This window comes from Primulina tabacum, chromosome 14 (genome assembly GCF_025594145.1).
Source record: "Primulina tabacum isolate GXHZ01 chromosome 14, ASM2559414v2, whole genome shotgun sequence".
NCBI classification, from domain to species: domain Eukaryota; kingdom Viridiplantae; phylum Streptophyta; class Magnoliopsida; order Lamiales; family Gesneriaceae; genus Primulina; species Primulina tabacum.
In genome coordinates, this window is record NC_134563.1 from 8,649,544 (window position 1) to 8,666,088 (window position 16,545).

The 16,545-nt window shown below is 39.8% G+C and overlaps 1 protein-coding gene across 1 annotated transcript; it reads left to right on the top strand.

The window, feature by feature from the left end:
• Window positions 1-6,601: 6,601 nt before the first annotated feature.
• On the top strand, window positions 6,602-14,582 carry LOC142525533 (nuclear matrix constituent protein 1-like). Its single transcript, XM_075629849.1, has 8 exons — window positions 6,602-7,165; window positions 8,276-8,485; window positions 10,005-10,258; window positions 10,336-10,606; window positions 10,689-10,772; window positions 11,351-13,338; window positions 13,785-13,980; window positions 14,071-14,582. The coding sequence occupies exons 1-8, from the start codon at window positions 6,860-6,862 to the stop codon at window positions 14,299-14,301; spliced, it is 3,540 nt and encodes a 1,179-aa protein (XP_075485964.1). The 5' UTR covers window positions 6,602-6,859; the 3' UTR covers window positions 14,302-14,582.
• The last annotated feature ends 1,963 nt before the right edge of the window (window positions 14,583-16,545 follow it).

Genomic DNA, 16,545 nt, shown 5'->3' on the forward strand with positions numbered 1-16,545 from the left:
TCAATAGCTTCAAAAGAACGTAAGTTTTATTATGTTTTATCATGTTTCGAAAATTTGATATGGGAGGAATTATAATTTGATTATTATTATGTGTTCTGGAAATACTGATAATCGTAAAATCGAAACCGGATTGAAAAACAGACCGTATATGCTATTGATATCATTTTCAGATTATATTGGAATGAAATGATACAGATTTGAGATTGTGGCATTATGATGGTATTGGTAGAGATTGTGAGTTGCTAAGATAGGTTATTGATATTGAGTTGCCGAGGGTATATCGAGATTGTTCCGTTATGCCGTTGATTTTGAGTTAGATTCAGATTGATCAGATTCAATGTTGAATTGGGAATGGAATACTGATATTATTATTCTCGGTATGTCATTTCAGATTGATAGAGACAGTCTTGAATTCAGAACTTCCAATTTGTCAGACCGAGATTACGAAAGAAATGATATAAGTCAATGTGGTACCGGGAGAATGACTCGAGTATGATATACTTGAGTTTCCCTAAATCACATACTTATTGTTATTATTTACATTGATTTGAATTGATATGCTTATTCTATTGATTTATAGAAGCATGTATTAGACGAGTATTAAACGAGTGATCTTGTGACATAAGTGCCGATAGTGATGGAATCGTCACTGGCATATTGCACATTGTCACAAGATAGTGAATTGGCGATAGTGCCACAGTCTGTGACTGATAGGTCAAGACACCGGATGTTTGGTTGTATCGATTGAATAGAATTGGAGTTTCTTCTATTACTGAATTCGATATAGGAATGCCAACGTCTGGAAACCGGGATCCCTAGACTAGGATTGAGTTTAGTCTGAGACATGTAGTTACGAGTCTTATTGATGATTTTATATTGGTTATATTTCAGATTTTGATACATGTTACTGATATCTGTTACATGTTTTTACATTGTTTATATGATTGCATGTTTCGTTGATTTATATTGGGATGTATTTCTCACCGGAGTTATCCGGCTGTTGTCGTGTTTGTATGTGTGCATGGCAACAGGTGGGACAGGAGCGGGGTCGAGGAGATGAAGAGAGATCGTGATTAGAGTGGAGACTACGGACCTTGATTAGAGATATGGTTTGGACACTTGAGATTTAGTTGTTAAACCTTAGTTTAATGATTGTATATAGTACAAGACTTGTACTTTAATACTGACATGTATATTAGAATGTATTCCATTACGTTCCACATTTAATACTGTATTTTAAGGGAAAAAAATTAAACTGTGGTTATTATAATTGATTAAATTGTCCCAATGATGATTAAGAATATGATTAGCATCCGGGTCCCCACACGTACCCTGGCCCGGGGACCCGTACCCCGGTCATATAATAAGTCCAGGGACCCGTACCCTGGCATGGAGAACCCTACCCCGGTCATCTATTAAGTCCAGTGACCCGTACCCTGGCCCAGAGATCCCTACCCCTGTCATCCATTATGTCCAGAGATATATACCTCGGTTATCTATAAGCTTGAGGACTCGTGCCCCGACTATATGTTTAAAGGGTTCTTGGTAAAATTTATATAAAATGTATGGATATTTGAAAAGCTCAAGCCGTTTCTAACACTTGGAAATATTCTTAATGATTAATTATCTAATCAAATGCAAGAAAGAGAAATGGAGGAAAAACATTTCATTAAATACGAAATAAACTACAATGTGCTCGGAAGCCCGGGAAGAAAACAAAAGCTAGTCTACTTTTGATTCAGGGTCCTGTTGATTTTCTTCTTCCTCATCCTCCGGAAGAGAGGTAGCCGCCTTCATCAAGTCAGGAAAGTCTTCCCGATCAGTAGGAACGAGGCCGGCTTCTTGAAATTGCTCCAGACATTTGTTGAAGCCCAAATCAAAGTAAACGAAGGCTTTGTCAGCCACCATCTTCTTGAACTCCAGGGACTTCAAGAATTGGGCCATCTTTTCTTCCTGAGAGGTCCTCAAGAGATCCAGAGCAACCTGTGTCTCTTCAGCTCGGGCCCGGGAGGATTCCGCTTCTTCCCTGGCCGCCTGAACCTCTAGTTTAACAGACGTTGAGTGGTCATCGAAGGCTATTCAGGTTGACTCCAGCTCAGACCAAGCCATAGCCAATTCGGTTTGGGGCAAATCTAGCTGATGTTTCCAGCCGGCCTTCTCCCGGGCCAAGACATGCTCATGAAGCTCCTTTACCCGGTCTAATTCCTCCTGAAGTTTATCGTGCATCTCTCGGGCATTGGAGGCTTGATGATTTGCTCTCTTGGCTGCCACAGCCACTTGCTCATAAGCAGATATGAGCATCTGCAAGCTCTGCAATCAAAGGAAAGGTCAGATTGGTGGTACAAAAAAAAAGAGAAGAGGTGAAGAACTTATAGAGAAGGACCGGGAAACACCCTCGTACAGCTTCTGGTTGGGGTGAAGTCCTTTGAGATGTTCAAGCCTCCTCAGGACGAAGGAGACCTCGAATCATTTTTGTCAGGTCCGTGCATACCTCATCACCAAAAAGTTTTGGCAAGACCAGGGGAACTTCGCCCTGAAGAGTAGGACCAGTAGATGAGCCAGGAGGAGGATGTGATCGGGCGGTTATCTCGGGCTCCTCCTCCACTGTAACTGTCTCTATGATCGGCTCCTTAGATGCTTTCCTTTTGTGGCTATTCAGAGGATCCGATCCTCTTCACTGGCCAGAGAGGTGGTCTCCTCCCTGGTAGGGGCATTCTCCTCCCGGGACCCAGCTTCAGCCCGGATTCTACGTTTCTCCTGTTCTTGGGCTTCCCGGGCCCTTTTCTCTGCCCGAGCTTTGCTCTGCTCATCCTTCTTTCGGGCAGCTGCTTCCAGAAGACTCGCCTTAATCATTTCTTCCTCTGATACAACACAAATCAAGTTAGGGAAATAAAACAGAAGAAAAAGTTAAAAACTAAGAGGAAAGTAATGTACCAGCCTTTGGACCGGCCTGGCCAAATTCGTCTATTATCTGGTCCACAGGGTCTTGAGGGCGGGACTCTATCCCATAGTGAACCAGATTGTCCCCCAATCAACACTGATGATAGGAAGGACTGGCCTTCCAAGGCATCCCGGGCATGAGTAAAAGGGGGAAGAAGTTTGAAATCCCGAGGAAGTTCAGGCTGCTCGGGCATTGAAGACAGAAAGCCTGTCGAACAGGTCAAGGAAGTTAGGAGTTGCAAAAAGAAAAATTTGGTTTTCCACCCATTCAGATAAGAAGGTATGTCTGTTAGAAATCGGTAATGCATCCGGGCCATGAAATAAAAGACCTCGTCATTAAACCGACAAGAATAGAAGAAGTGAAAAATGGAGAAGTTGATTGGAATATTTTTCATGCGAAAAAGAATAAAGGTGGCAGCCATGATCTTAAAGGCATTTGGATGGAGGTGACTAATCGGAAGCCCAAAGAACCGGGCAATTCCTTCGAAGAAGTGATGAACCGAGAACCCGAGCCCACTTTTGAGTTGTTCCACAAAGAAGGTATGAAAGTTGGGAGGAAGAGTATCTGGGTGATCGTTGGGCCCGGGTATCTTGATTTTATAGCTGGAAGGGATCGATCCTAGGGACCTAATTTCCTCAGTGGCCCCAGGGCGAAGAGTGGAGCTCACTGTTGAGAACCACAAAGGCCCTGCAACCTTGTCCTTCCCTTTGCCCTAGGTACCAGCAGGTCGGGAGGAAGATGCTTTGATTTTTTGTTTCAGGAGAAGTCGTGAAGATGGAATAGGGATGGCTATGGGGATATGAACAGAGGTTTCAGAAAGGGTCGGGGAGTTATCGTCCGACAGACCCTTAACATTCTGACCAGAAGTAGAAGAGGTGGAGTTTGACATGGTAAAAAAGAGAAAAAAGGTAGTTCAAGAAACTTACGAGATGACGAGTAACTGGTAAATGTAGATATCGACGGAGCTAGGGATGCGTTTCGCCGGAGAAGAAGGTGAAGATCAATGTGCGCAGGAGAGAATTTTGGAATGAACTTATGGCAAGGATATTTATATATGGAAGGAATTGATCTAAGTCGTTGATCGTGAAACATGTGGACGAATGAGATGCACTTCGGAAATCGCGTAGGAACATTAAAAGACAGGCTCGAACTTCGAGGCGTCATAATGATTCATATTTTCGGAATACGAAAAGTTTCTGACTAATGGGATTCTAGGGCTTACGTTAGCCCTAATAATGTGACATCAACCCTGCTAGCTCGGGGGAGAATAAACAATAATGTATTTTCTCTGGTCGGGCACGCAAGACTAATCGGGACAGCGAGTATGACTCTAGTCCGACTATTTAAGGAGGGAGTGATGATGCCCCGGGATGTCCCGGGTCATGGATTGTGCCCGGGTCAGGGATGTGAATTTATTCCCAGGGCATGGATAATTCGAGACAATGGGCGAGGTCTGCAAAGAGACCCGGATCTCGAGCGACCCGGGACATTGAGGGGATAGCTCAGGGACAAGAATAATCTACGAAGAGGGGTTCGTCAGAGACTGGGCTATTAAACACCCGGGACGTCTTCACCCCAGGCTAATGGATACCCGGGCTCTCATGCAAGCTCCCGAGAAGCTTTCTACTCGGGCCATTTTGGTATATACGCCGCACTCAAGTATACTAGTGAGATAGGGTGTGGGTGGCCGTCTCATCTCTGATACTAATTCAAGTGGTTGACAAAGTCAGGTAGGCTGGATGTGACTAGTAGGAGATTTGACATGTTAGAATATATGGTATAATTAGCCGCCCTACCATAATTAGTAGGTAGCGCGCAAAACGATGTCATCATTACATCCTCTACTATAAATATTAGGTTTTCTCTTTACATTTACTCTCCATTCAGATATTGAATACTCACATTTATTACTCATTGTCTACACTCACACCAATATCACCACCATCATCTGGTTACATTGGTTTTTTGCTTGAATCATCCTGCTGACTTAAGCATCGGAGTGACCACGCCGGACACCCCTCCGGTGCCCATTCACGTGGTTACCTTCTTGAGTGCAGGAAATTCCCTTTACCCGGGAAAGAAGCTTCTAGCCTCCAACACGTCTTGCTCTTATTTCCTTCACTATTTTGATAGCAGATCCGGTGGAACACCCGACCCAACTCTTCCATTTCACTCGGATCGCATCATAGACAAATTCAATAGTCGTTGTCCGTCATGAGAGTCTTGAATATCTGAATTGCATGAATTAGCATAATTAAATCACTTCTTGATATTGTGACTGCTTACATTATCAATAGTGAGTTTGTTGATAACATCATTCGGTGAATATCTTTGTCCATGACAATCTTGAGACCTTCTCCAGTTGCTAGTAGTTCTCCTTAAACTATGGAACCAGGCTTTGGAAAACACACGTCCGAATGCTGCCAACGTTTGGTCCTTGTGGTCACAATTATCCTAACGACACCATAGTAATCTCCTATTTCTGAGAAATTAGCATCAACATCTAAACGAAGGTGATCAACTGGAGGAGCTTGCCAGTGGATTTGCGAGGCCCTGCGGATGTAATGCAGGATATCGAGCCATTTTTCTCAGCGACGGTATTCATCCAAAAAGCCAGGCGCATTCACTTCCAGGCTTCTCAACTCTTTTCTCTCGCTATTGTGCACTTTCCAGCATCTCTCATTCCAGGTCGCCCAAGCTTGGCAGCACAACTTCGTGTAGTCTAATAGAATATCAGTCACCAACACATTAAATTCTTCATCCAAGAGAATATCTCAATCATATGATCATTCTTTATCCGATAGAATTATCTCGACCACATAATTATTGACGACTCGTGATTTATTTATTTAAAGTAAAAACTTAATTTTTATTTTTTTTAACTAAAGTATTTTTATAAAAAATAATCTATACAAACACACGACGTCTACAACTGAGAGACTAGTTCCCATTAACATTTTCATAATTATATATAGTTTTGTAATCAAATCAGATGTTTTTTTTAAAAAACACATGCATTCAATTATTATATACGTGCATTACATGTGCATATTTTTATGACATTACCACATGTAGTACATTATCTTTGAGAATCAGAAGTCAAGAAACTAAAAGCACTTTTTTTAAAAAAAAATGTTTTCGTGAAAAGTATGGGAAAAAAGTTGTTTTTTAAAAAATAATTTTTTAGAAATTATAATTCCTGCTTTTGGGTTTCTACTTCTACTTGTATTTAAAAATTAAACATATTTTCAATATTTATCCAAATGCCAAAAACCTTTTTTTTTTAATCAAAACATTTTAAAAACCTGAAATTATTTAAATACTCTTTTAAGCTACAATCTTTTGTATCCAAACTCGCCATAAAATCTAAGTTTAAAACACTATCTCAATCTTATTAAAGTTCAATTATAAGAATTATTGTTTTAATTTTATCTAAATTTAAATCATCTCAACAATAAATACTCCTGATAATTGTTGTACACAATAAATGAAATTTTAAAAAGCATAAAATTTAAATAATTATTAAAAACTGTAAATTCAAAATTTATAATTTCAAAAAACGATTTCTTTTTCTAGTGTATAAAAAGAAATAAGGAATTATTGATTACGAGGGGTAACGTCGTGAATTCATCTCAGCATCTTCACTAATTATATTCGTCACCACTGATTTTCACTCAGCGTCACAGATTTCGTCCGCACGCATTCTCCATCCCCCAGCTTCCTACCATCCGAATGTACCGTTCCCGGGGAATGGAATATTCCGTCAATGAACCACCTTCCGTCAACTTGCTAAATCTTGTTTGAACTCTATAGCCACCCCTGCTTTCGGTTTGAGAAATATTCGAATTAGGGTTTTCTGCGACCCTCTTTTGTGAATTGACGTAGTTTTCTGAATCATCAAATCCAATAAAATTACGGATGTTTACTCCGAAAAGGCAGTGGCCAGGTCTATCAATTAACCCGAAGAACGAAGCACAGCAGTCCCCGTTTCCCGGCAGGCAGAACCCTACTGCTGGCAAGGGCAAAGAGGTGGCATTTATCGACGGCCCACCGGATCCGCCGCCGCCCCCTACGGGCTTGCTGAGTGAAGACAGGGACAGGACTGATGTTGAAAGTATGGAGGATTGGAGGCGGTTTCGAGAGGTGGGCTTGTTGGATGAGGCAGCTTTAGAGAGGCGTGATCGCGAGGCGGCGATGGATAGGATTCAGAGACTCGAAAGAGAGGTTTGAAGGACCAACTTTGTACTTTTGGGAGCTCTTTAAATGTGTTTGTGGTTAAGTTGTTTAAAGCGTTGCAGAGATATGTGGGTTCAGTTAATTAGTTATTATAGTTGCGTTTGAGAAATTTTTGTTGAGTTCGAGGGTGATAGCTTGCTCTTCTGTGAAACTTTTGTAAGAATTGTTCCCAGAAGATGAGAATATATCTTGGAGAAATTCCTGCTGTGATAACTTGTACGTAAGCAAATAAATTGGTTTTGTTTTTTGGTAATGAAACAAGTTTCATGGTGCCTCCAGTGACTCTTGTGTCTTGATTTTATATGATTCTGGATTACGCTATTGCCACGTGGTCCATGATGATGAGTCTGAAGAATTAATTGTTTGGAATGAGAATCACTTAAGAAACGAGCCATTGATGGCTTACGGATACAAAAGTTTTTCAAGACCCATTTTGCCGGAAAAAAAGGTGTTTTTTGATGGGCTTTATCTTTTTTTACATAAATATGCACTTCAGAAATCTCGAAGCCAGAAAATCTAGCTATTGAACTTCTGAATTTGCTGTTCTTTAATTTTTTTTTTTAAAAGGAAGCTATTTTTCACTTCTATAAATAAACGCTGACTATTTTCTGCCTCCATTAAAAAATAACATCTAACAAAAACCCTGTTCATGAAAACGTTTATCTAAATCTAGTGTTTCTGTATGCTACAAAATTTGCTTTACTGTTTATGTCTAGGTTTTTTTGAAAGTAGGTTCCTGTTCCTAGGAGATAGATATGGTAGTGTTAATTTTTTTAAAGAATAAAAAACAGTAGGTTAGCTTTTTGTGATTCTATTTTGGGGAATGACATGGATCAATGTTGGAATTTATTACGCACTTTCTCCTGCCAGATAATATCAGTGGCATTTTCGAGTTACAAGTCATGGATGACCACTTATGAGAGACTCAATTTTTTCAATTATTAACTTTCAAATGTTGAGATTTTGAAATCATTATCCTGATTGTTAAAGAGCTTTTAATGCCCTTCAAAAAAATTATGTAGAGGTTGAAGTATGTTAAGTTGCATTATTTGATGTGTTGTCTTTCTTAAAGTATTCTTTGAATCGTTCTTGTGGCAGCTTTTTGATTATCAATATAGTATGGGCCTTCTTCTGATTGAGAAAAAGGAGTGGGCTTCAAAACATGAAGAACTTCAGGAATCCCTTTTGGAACTTCAGGAGGTCCTTAAACGTGAAAAGACGGCTCATTTAATAGCAGTTGCTCAAGTGGAGGAAAGGGAAGCCAATTTGAGGAAGGCTTTGGATGTTGAGAGGCAGTGTGTAAATGAGGTGATATAATTGTGATATAATTTTTCATATGGTCGTCATTTTTAATTTCATAACTAGTGTTCTTATTCTTTTTGTATTTCATCATTGTCAAGAGAATGATTTTAATACTGTATCTTGTTCTATTTAAATAATGTTCCTTATGTGGAGATATTAATTCTCTATTTTCTTGTTTTAGTTTGGACGGTTGCCATTTGCCAGTATCTTCGAATGTGTATTCTACAGTTCTTTGTTAGTACTGAATTGCTGATAAAATACATCTATAGAAAACTTGGGCTGTGTGCGGCAAGGAAATGGTTTGTCACCTTTTTAGGTCAATTATCAAATCTTCGGCAAGAAGTGTGCCATGTAGGCAACTCATCATCGGTTTCTTTCTGGAAAACAACTCTCTTCTTAGTCATTACAGTAATCAACTGGGGAATCCTCAAGCTGAGACCCTAGGCAATGCGGATAGCAGCCCTTTTCTTGATTCCTTGTAACTTTTATATATGATCTTTACTCTCCACTCCAGCAGGTAGGGGTTTTCTTGGCTGACTGTCTTAACTATTGCCACCCTGGCAGTTTGGTTATGAAGTAACTTACTGAAGATTTGTGTAACAAACTAGAAAATTTGGCTTTTGCAGTTTCCTTGGGTTGCGTCACATTTTTATTTTATGGTTAAGCATTAGAAGAGTTCCATTAAGCACATTAACAACTGGAACATACGGAATCACAAGCTCCAAAATCCATGCAAGACACATGTTCTTTGTGACCAGTGTTGTTTCTGTTGTTAAACCATTGTTAGGAGTTCATAAGTTTAGTATGTTTTGAGTTTATTATTGAGATACATATTGCTATTGTTGCAGTTGCTATAGTTTAGGCTGTCAACTAGACTACAGGTGAATCGGTTTAGGGTAAGAGTTTTTACTTTTATTTTTTAGGAGTACCTCGGGAAGGGGCGCATTCTCATTTCCACGAGACTTTATCATTCTTTTATATCATTGATTAGGTGCCTAGAAATGCATATCTTTCACTTGGTGTTGGTCTTTTGGTAGGGTGAAGGGAAGAGATGAGAAGGGATTAGAGGCATATATTCACTCAGGAGGGAGGGTTTTCACAAGCTTGCAAGTTCGTGATGGTGAGGGGAAGACATTTTCTCCCCTTGTTTACGATTGAAAAGAAATATTTCCGTGTTAACCAAATGGTTCAACCTTAGAATAATCAAATTAGAAGTTTGTATTATTGAGATTCTTATGAACTTGATATAGTTCAATTTGTGAACTAGTGATTTGGAATGCTTAATTTTATGACCCAAGATATACTTTCCTTCACATTTCTTGGACTTCTATGATTCAGAAGTATTATAATGTTAATTTCGTTGTATGTATAATTAGACTGTGAACTAATAGTTATTCCTCTTTTTATTAATCATTTAACTTAAAATGATAAAAAAAATCATTATTAAGATCATCAAACTGTGGGTACAAATAAAGGAAAATCATTATTATTCTTGATGACAAGTTCAAATGTTTGCTTTCTGCAGCTTCAGTCGTCCCTCCGTCGAATACACGCGGAGCACGACAGAATCAAGGTGGCATCTGAAACTAAGCTGGCCAATGCAAATGCTTTGGTTGTCGGAGTTCAGGATAGGTCTTTAGAAGTGAATGAAAAGCTGTTTGCCGCTGATGCAAAGCTTGCTGAGGCAAGTAGGAAGAGTTTGGAGCTGGAGAGGAAATTGCAGGAGATCGAGGCACGTGAAAGTGTTCTGAAGAGGGAGCGGATGTCCTTTAACGCTGAGTATGATAAATGCTCAATGAAAATGGTTACACTTATCTTGCTGATGTGGTAACTAAAGTTTATTTTTAATCCATTAGGCGAAATGCACACGATGCATCTGTGTTGAAGCACAAAGAAGATATGCGGGAGTGGGAAAGGAAGCTGCAAGAAGGCGAAGAGAGACTTTGCCAAATTCGGAGAAATATCAATGAGAAAGAGGAAAAGGTTAATGAATTCAACAGAACATTCAAGGAGAGGGAGAGGGAACTTTTAGAAAAAGAGAAGTTGATTGAATTGGCAAATGTGACCCTGAAGAAGAAAGAAGACGAGGTTAACCAAAAACTAGCAGACCTATCTGTAGAAGAGAAAGTATGTTTGTGAGTTATCTCTAGTGTACGAGCTATTGTGTATTCTTTATAAACGCTTTACAATTTTGTCTAATCTGTTGCAGAAAGCTGATTCTCTAGGGAAAAGTTTAGAGATAAAGGAGAAGGAGCTAAATGCATTGACCGAGAAGCTGAGTACTAGAGAGAGAGTAAGTAGCTTTCCAGTAGTTTATGTGCAAAGTAGTTGTACTGCATTTAAGATTATAGCATCCGTCTAACTCATGCTTGAGGTTATCAGGCGAAGTCATTCAGCAGAATATTTCCTTTTTTCTGTACCCTTGTCTGATTGCTGGCTAGAGATTTTTGCCTGGAGTGCACTTGTATCACACTTTGACTAAAAATATATACCTTATAACTCTGATTACCCTTCTCCACTTTGACTAAAATGTATGCCTTAGAACTCTGATTTCCCCCCTGATTTATTCATTAATTACTTAGAGCTGCGGCAAGCAAGGCACATCGCCATAGTACCATACGCCGAGTGTTTGGCTCTGAAATGAGTAACCAATTGATTATATATTGACAAGGAAAAGATTATAAACAGTAGTTTAAATATGTTTGGTTTATAAAATTTCCTCCTATTATGAATTTTCCTTTCCTTTGTTTGATGTTATTGCTGTCATTTGGTGTCAGTTTTGAGTCTCTATCTGTCTTCAAAACTGTTTGACGTTTATCCAATATCAGTGTCCAAAAGAGAAGCTGATAACTAAATTATGTTATTTCGTAGGTGGAGATTCAAAAGCTTCTTGATGACCACAAGTCTGGTTTGGACATACTAAGGCAGGAGTTTGAATTTGAAATGGAAGAGAAAAGAAAGTCTCTTGAGAAGGAGATGAAGGGCAAGCTCGATAACTTGGATCAGCAGGAAAATGAAATCAACCACAGGGAGGAAAAATTAAGAAAACAGGAGCAAACGTTGGAAAAGAAGTCTGAGAGGATTAATGAGAAAGAAAAGGAAATTGAAATAAAGTTGAAGGATTTGAAAGACAGAGAAAAATCCCTCGAAGTCGAGGAGAAAAGTCTAGGATTGTTAAGGAGAGAAGTAGCTTCTGACAAGGAAATTTTGCAAACAATCAAAGACGGGCTTGAGAAGATGAGAGCTGAAATTAAACAGAAGGAAGTGCAAATTCAAGATGAAACTGAAAAGCTTCGAATTACTGAGGAAGAGAGGAAAGAGCATGTCCGTTTGCAGACGGAGTTGAGAAAGGAGATAGAGAGATACAAATATCAGAAGGATTTGCTTTTCCAAGAAACTGAGGATTTGAAACAGGACAGGAAGAAATTTGAGGAAGAATGGGAGGCTCTTGATGAGAAGAAAGCAGAGGTTAGTCGAAGTTTACAACAACTTAATCAAGAGAAAGAGATTATTGAAAAACTAAAATACTCGGAAGAAAATCAATTGAAAGAAGATAAACTTGCCACCAAGGAGTACATTGAGAGAGAGTTGGAGGCTCTAAGACTAGAGAAGGAGTCATTTGCTGCCAAAAGTAAACATGAACAGCAGTTATCTTTGGAAAAAGCTCGAGATGAACATAATCAGTTACTTCATGATTTTGAGACTCGTAGAAGAGATCTTGAGGCTGATCTGCTGAATAAGCAAGAGACAATGGAAAAATCTCTGCAAGAAAGAGAGAGAGCATTTAAGAAAGAGGTGGAAAAAGAGCGTAGCCGTATCCATCGTTTGAAGGAAGGTATTCAAAATGAAATGGAGGATATCAAGTCAGAGAGGCGCAGGTTGGAGAATGACAAAAAGGATATTGCCTTGAACAAGCAACAGCTGGAAGAGCAGCAGCTAGCAATGCACAAGGACATTGATGAGCTTGGTGTTTTAAGCCAAAAGCTTAAACTTCAGAGACAACAATTTATCAAGGAGAGAAGCCAATTTCTCACATTAGTCGAGACCCTCAAGAGTTGCCAAAACTGTGGGGATATGGCGAGGGATTATATGGCTTCTCATCTTCGCATTTCAGAAATAGTCAAAGAATCCTCTCCTCTTCAGACCAAGGGAGAAGAATTACTGGAAAAAGTTGATGTGTACAGAGCGAATATTCAGAGAACTCCTGGTAAGATCGATCCAAAATCATCAGGATCTGGTGGTCGTATTTCTTGGCTGTTGCGGAAGTGCACTCCCAGAATCTTTAACATTTCTCCCAATGAGAATGCTCAGCACCTGGCTTCTCAAAACTTGGACCAAGCTTTGTCAGATGCACTGGTTGATGAAGGACCCAGCATCCCCGTCAATACTGCGTCTAGAGCACAAGATACCACTCAAGGAGATCATAGAATAGAAGTAGTTCAGGAAGATTCCCAGCAATCGGAGTTGAGAAATGTTCGACGCAGATCTAATAGAAAAATAAGAGATGGAATCCGCCGAACAAGATCTGTTAAGTCTGTAGTTGAAGATGCTGAAATTTTCTTAGGAAGGAAGTCGGGTGATACGAAGTTGAGTGAGGAACAAAATAAGGATTGTACTGCTTCTATGAATGAGCAAAGTCGCGGTGATTCCAGCCTTGCTGAGAGAACAACCAATACTATTCCAAGAAAGCGAACGCGGGCACAATCTTCTCGAATGACAGAGAATGAGCTTGATGCTGAAGAAAGTGAAGAACGATCTCAAAGTGCTATGGTTGGGAGTCGCCGTAAGAAGCGTCAAACAAGTGTGCCAGCGGTACAGAATGCTGGGGAACAGCGATATAATCTTCGTCATCATAAGACGTAAGCGTGTTGTTTTTCTTGTATAATTCTTAATATTATAATCACTAGCTGTTTTAGTGTGTCCGGGCTCCGGATGCCTTAGATTGTAATGTTCGTCATGTGCTGAGTACATCAAGAAATTATACTTGATCACAGTTAACCATAAATATGGCTTAATTGTTCGTCTGACGATGCAACTAAACACCTCAATCAATTTACTGAACTGCTGACTTAGTCGGGATTAATTTTCAACCGATCTATTGCCCTGTAGATTAACGTCAATCAAACATTTGGTTAATTTTAGGCATTAAGACCCTTATATGACAAGCTTGCCTTTTGGGATATAATGATTTTTTTCAAGTTTCTGTAGTGTCAAGACTTTACTCGAAATCTATCCCCCGGCCATGTTGAACCCACAATGTAATTTGGATGCTTATCCTATAACCTTTCGCTGGTTCTTGTTTCAGTGGTGGCAAACCAAAACCAACTGCAACAACTTCGGTGAATAGTGAGAAGCAAACGGTAAAAGAAGCTGTTAATGTTGCTGTATCGCAAGATAATGAAGTTACTTCTGCGCCATCAGTGGAAGTTGCCAGTGAAAATGGTAATTCCATACAATTAGCTCGAGCTTCGTCCCTTAAAAATCAAACAAGGGTTGTTCGGGTAATTCCTTCAATTCCATAGCATTATCTGTAGTTAATGATTCCTACTTGAAATATGCTTATCTTATAATCATTGCTTTCTTTAACACAGTTTGAGACATCCGCACGGGGCATCGATGAACATGCCAATGCCAATGCTGTGAAGTCAACAGATGACATAAACTTGAGTGAGGGGGTGAATTGTACGCCAGAGTACAGTGTTACCTTGCAGGAAAACGAAGAAGATGAAAACGAATATTATGACACTGAGGATGATGATGGAGACGAGCATCCTGGTGAAGCTTCGATACCTAAAAAGATCTGGACATTTTTCACATCTTGATTTGCGCTTCCTCCCGCTAGCGCCAGTATGAACTTGTCTATTTTTTCTTGTACGATGCAGTAGGACTTTTAGAAGTGATCTCATCTACACGTTCCGTTTGAAAATCGGAGGACTTTTAGCTGTCTGAACGACTTTTTATTTAGAACATTCTTAGTATATGCTTTTACTTGTCATTGCAGATGATTGTTGATTGTGAATTAGCAGTAGGACCATTTTGTACGCAACAATTGACTTTTCATTTAATCTGATCGTTTAGAAATGAATTTTTACATTTTGCATCACTTTTATACCTGTTTTGTTTAAATTCTGATGCAATCTTTTATTTGCAATATTTAGATATTATATGATAATTAATTTATAAATGGATTTCATATATTTTATAAATCAATGTACGACACATGTGCAACAAAATAATCATGGAGCCCATTAAATAAACTTTCCCAAGTTCGTAACGAATCGATTACGGCGCCGATCTCTGCCGTTGTATGATCATGATGTGTTTTACTTAGGACCAATTAATAGGTTCACTCCTGCCCTTTAATTAGGCTCAATAATGAATTAACAGGCCAAACTCGGCCTATGAGATTTCTTCGTATCTCTCGCTCCCACCTCAATCGATTCTTCATATTGGTTTTCACCTCAATCGATTCTTCAATTACATGTAATAATCATAAGTTTGTTGCCAAAAACTGAGGTTTGTTCTTGTTTCCCATGTTTTGAGATCTGTTACTGAAATCTTGTGTTTAGGTTGTTTCAACATCACAAAGAATCTGTTGCCAACAACTGATGTTTTTCGGATACTTGTTTTGCCATGTATGAGTTATCTCGTGATATCAATGGTGTCGAGGTTAAAACATACAAGAGACCTCGATGGTTTCTTGCAGCATCCTTGATTGATTAGTTTTCAGTCCTCGTACTCACCTTATTCACTAGGTTTTGGCTCTTGATGCAACCCGGGCAAAAAGGACGAGTCAGGTCGGGTACTCAGCCGGATTTGCTATCAAAATGTTGAAGGAAATGTGAGTTGGACGTTGGGACTGAACTTCTTTTCTTCATGAGAGATTTGAGAGATCTGCGAGCAAGAAAGTAACCACATGAATGGGCGCCGGAAGGGTGTCCGGCGTGACCACTCCGATGCTTAAGTTAGTGAAGAACTCAAGCAAGAAAACCAATGTAGCCAAGTGATGGCTGTGAGATTGGTGTGGAGAGTGGGAGTAAATGAACAATAAATGAGAGCATTCAATGTGTGAATTAATATCTCAATCCCCCATAAATGCAAGTAAAGAACCTGGTATTTATAGTAGAAGATGTAATGATGACCTCGTTTTTTGTGTGTGAGCATTAATTATAGTAGGGTGGCTGATTATACCCTATTATTCTGACATGTCAAATCGCATACTAGTCACATCCAACCTACTTGATTTTATCAATCACTTGCACTGGTGTCAGAGATAGGTCAGCTGTGCATACATCCTGTTCATTGACGGTATTAAATGCGGCACTACTATCGAAGTGGCCCAGATAGAATGCCTCTCGGGAGATTAAATAGGAGCCCGGGCATACAACGTCCCGGGGAAATTATGTTCCGGGTGTTCCAATAGCCCGGCCTATTAACTGGCTGCCTACTCCATGAATTCTTCAAGTCGTACTCTCCTCGTCTCGAGTAGTTCCATGGCTCGGGTGCTAATCCATTGGTTGCTTTACTGACTCAGGAACATTTCATGCTTCTGACCCGGACGCTTTCCATGGTCAGTCCTTATGGCTCGGGACGTCCCGGTCACTATCCATGACCCGGGACATCCCGGGGTATCATCACTTTCCTCCTTAAATAGTCGGGCTAGAGCCATGCTCGCTGTCCCGATTAGTATTATGCGCCCGGTCAGGATAAATACTTTGTCGTTTAGTCTCCCCGATGTAATAAGGATGATGTCATATTCATCAATGCTGTCGTAAGCCCTATCATTAAAGTTTGTCAGACTTTTTGAATTTCGAGAAGATAAACCATCATGACGCCTTGATTCCCGCGTCTGTCTTTTCAAATTCCCCGCTCAATCATTCCTGCCCAACTTCCGAGGGTAATTTGGTTCGTCCGATTCATTCTGGATCAACGGTGTGGATGAATCCTTCCCCCTATATATAGTAGATGACCGATTTTTGAAAAATCACCTGCAAATTAAAACTTGTAGCGAAGCTCTGCCAAATTTTCTCCCCAAGCTATTCCGACGTGCATCCTTGTTCCGGCGA

Bases quoted from the DNA above. Each gene is read 5' to 3' on its own strand.
- LOC142525533 (XM_075629849.1), top strand. From the start codon at position 6,860: ATGTTTACTCCGAAAAGGCAGTGGCCAGGTCTATCAATTAACCCGAAG. The intron at 7,166-8,275 runs GTTTGAAGGACC...TTCTTGTGGCAG, and splicing joins TTCAGAGACTCGAAAGAGAG to CTTTTTGATTATCAATATAG. The intron at 13,981-14,070 runs GTAATTCCTTCA...TCTTTAACACAG, and splicing joins ATCAAACAAGGGTTGTTCGG to TTTGAGACATCCGCACGGGG.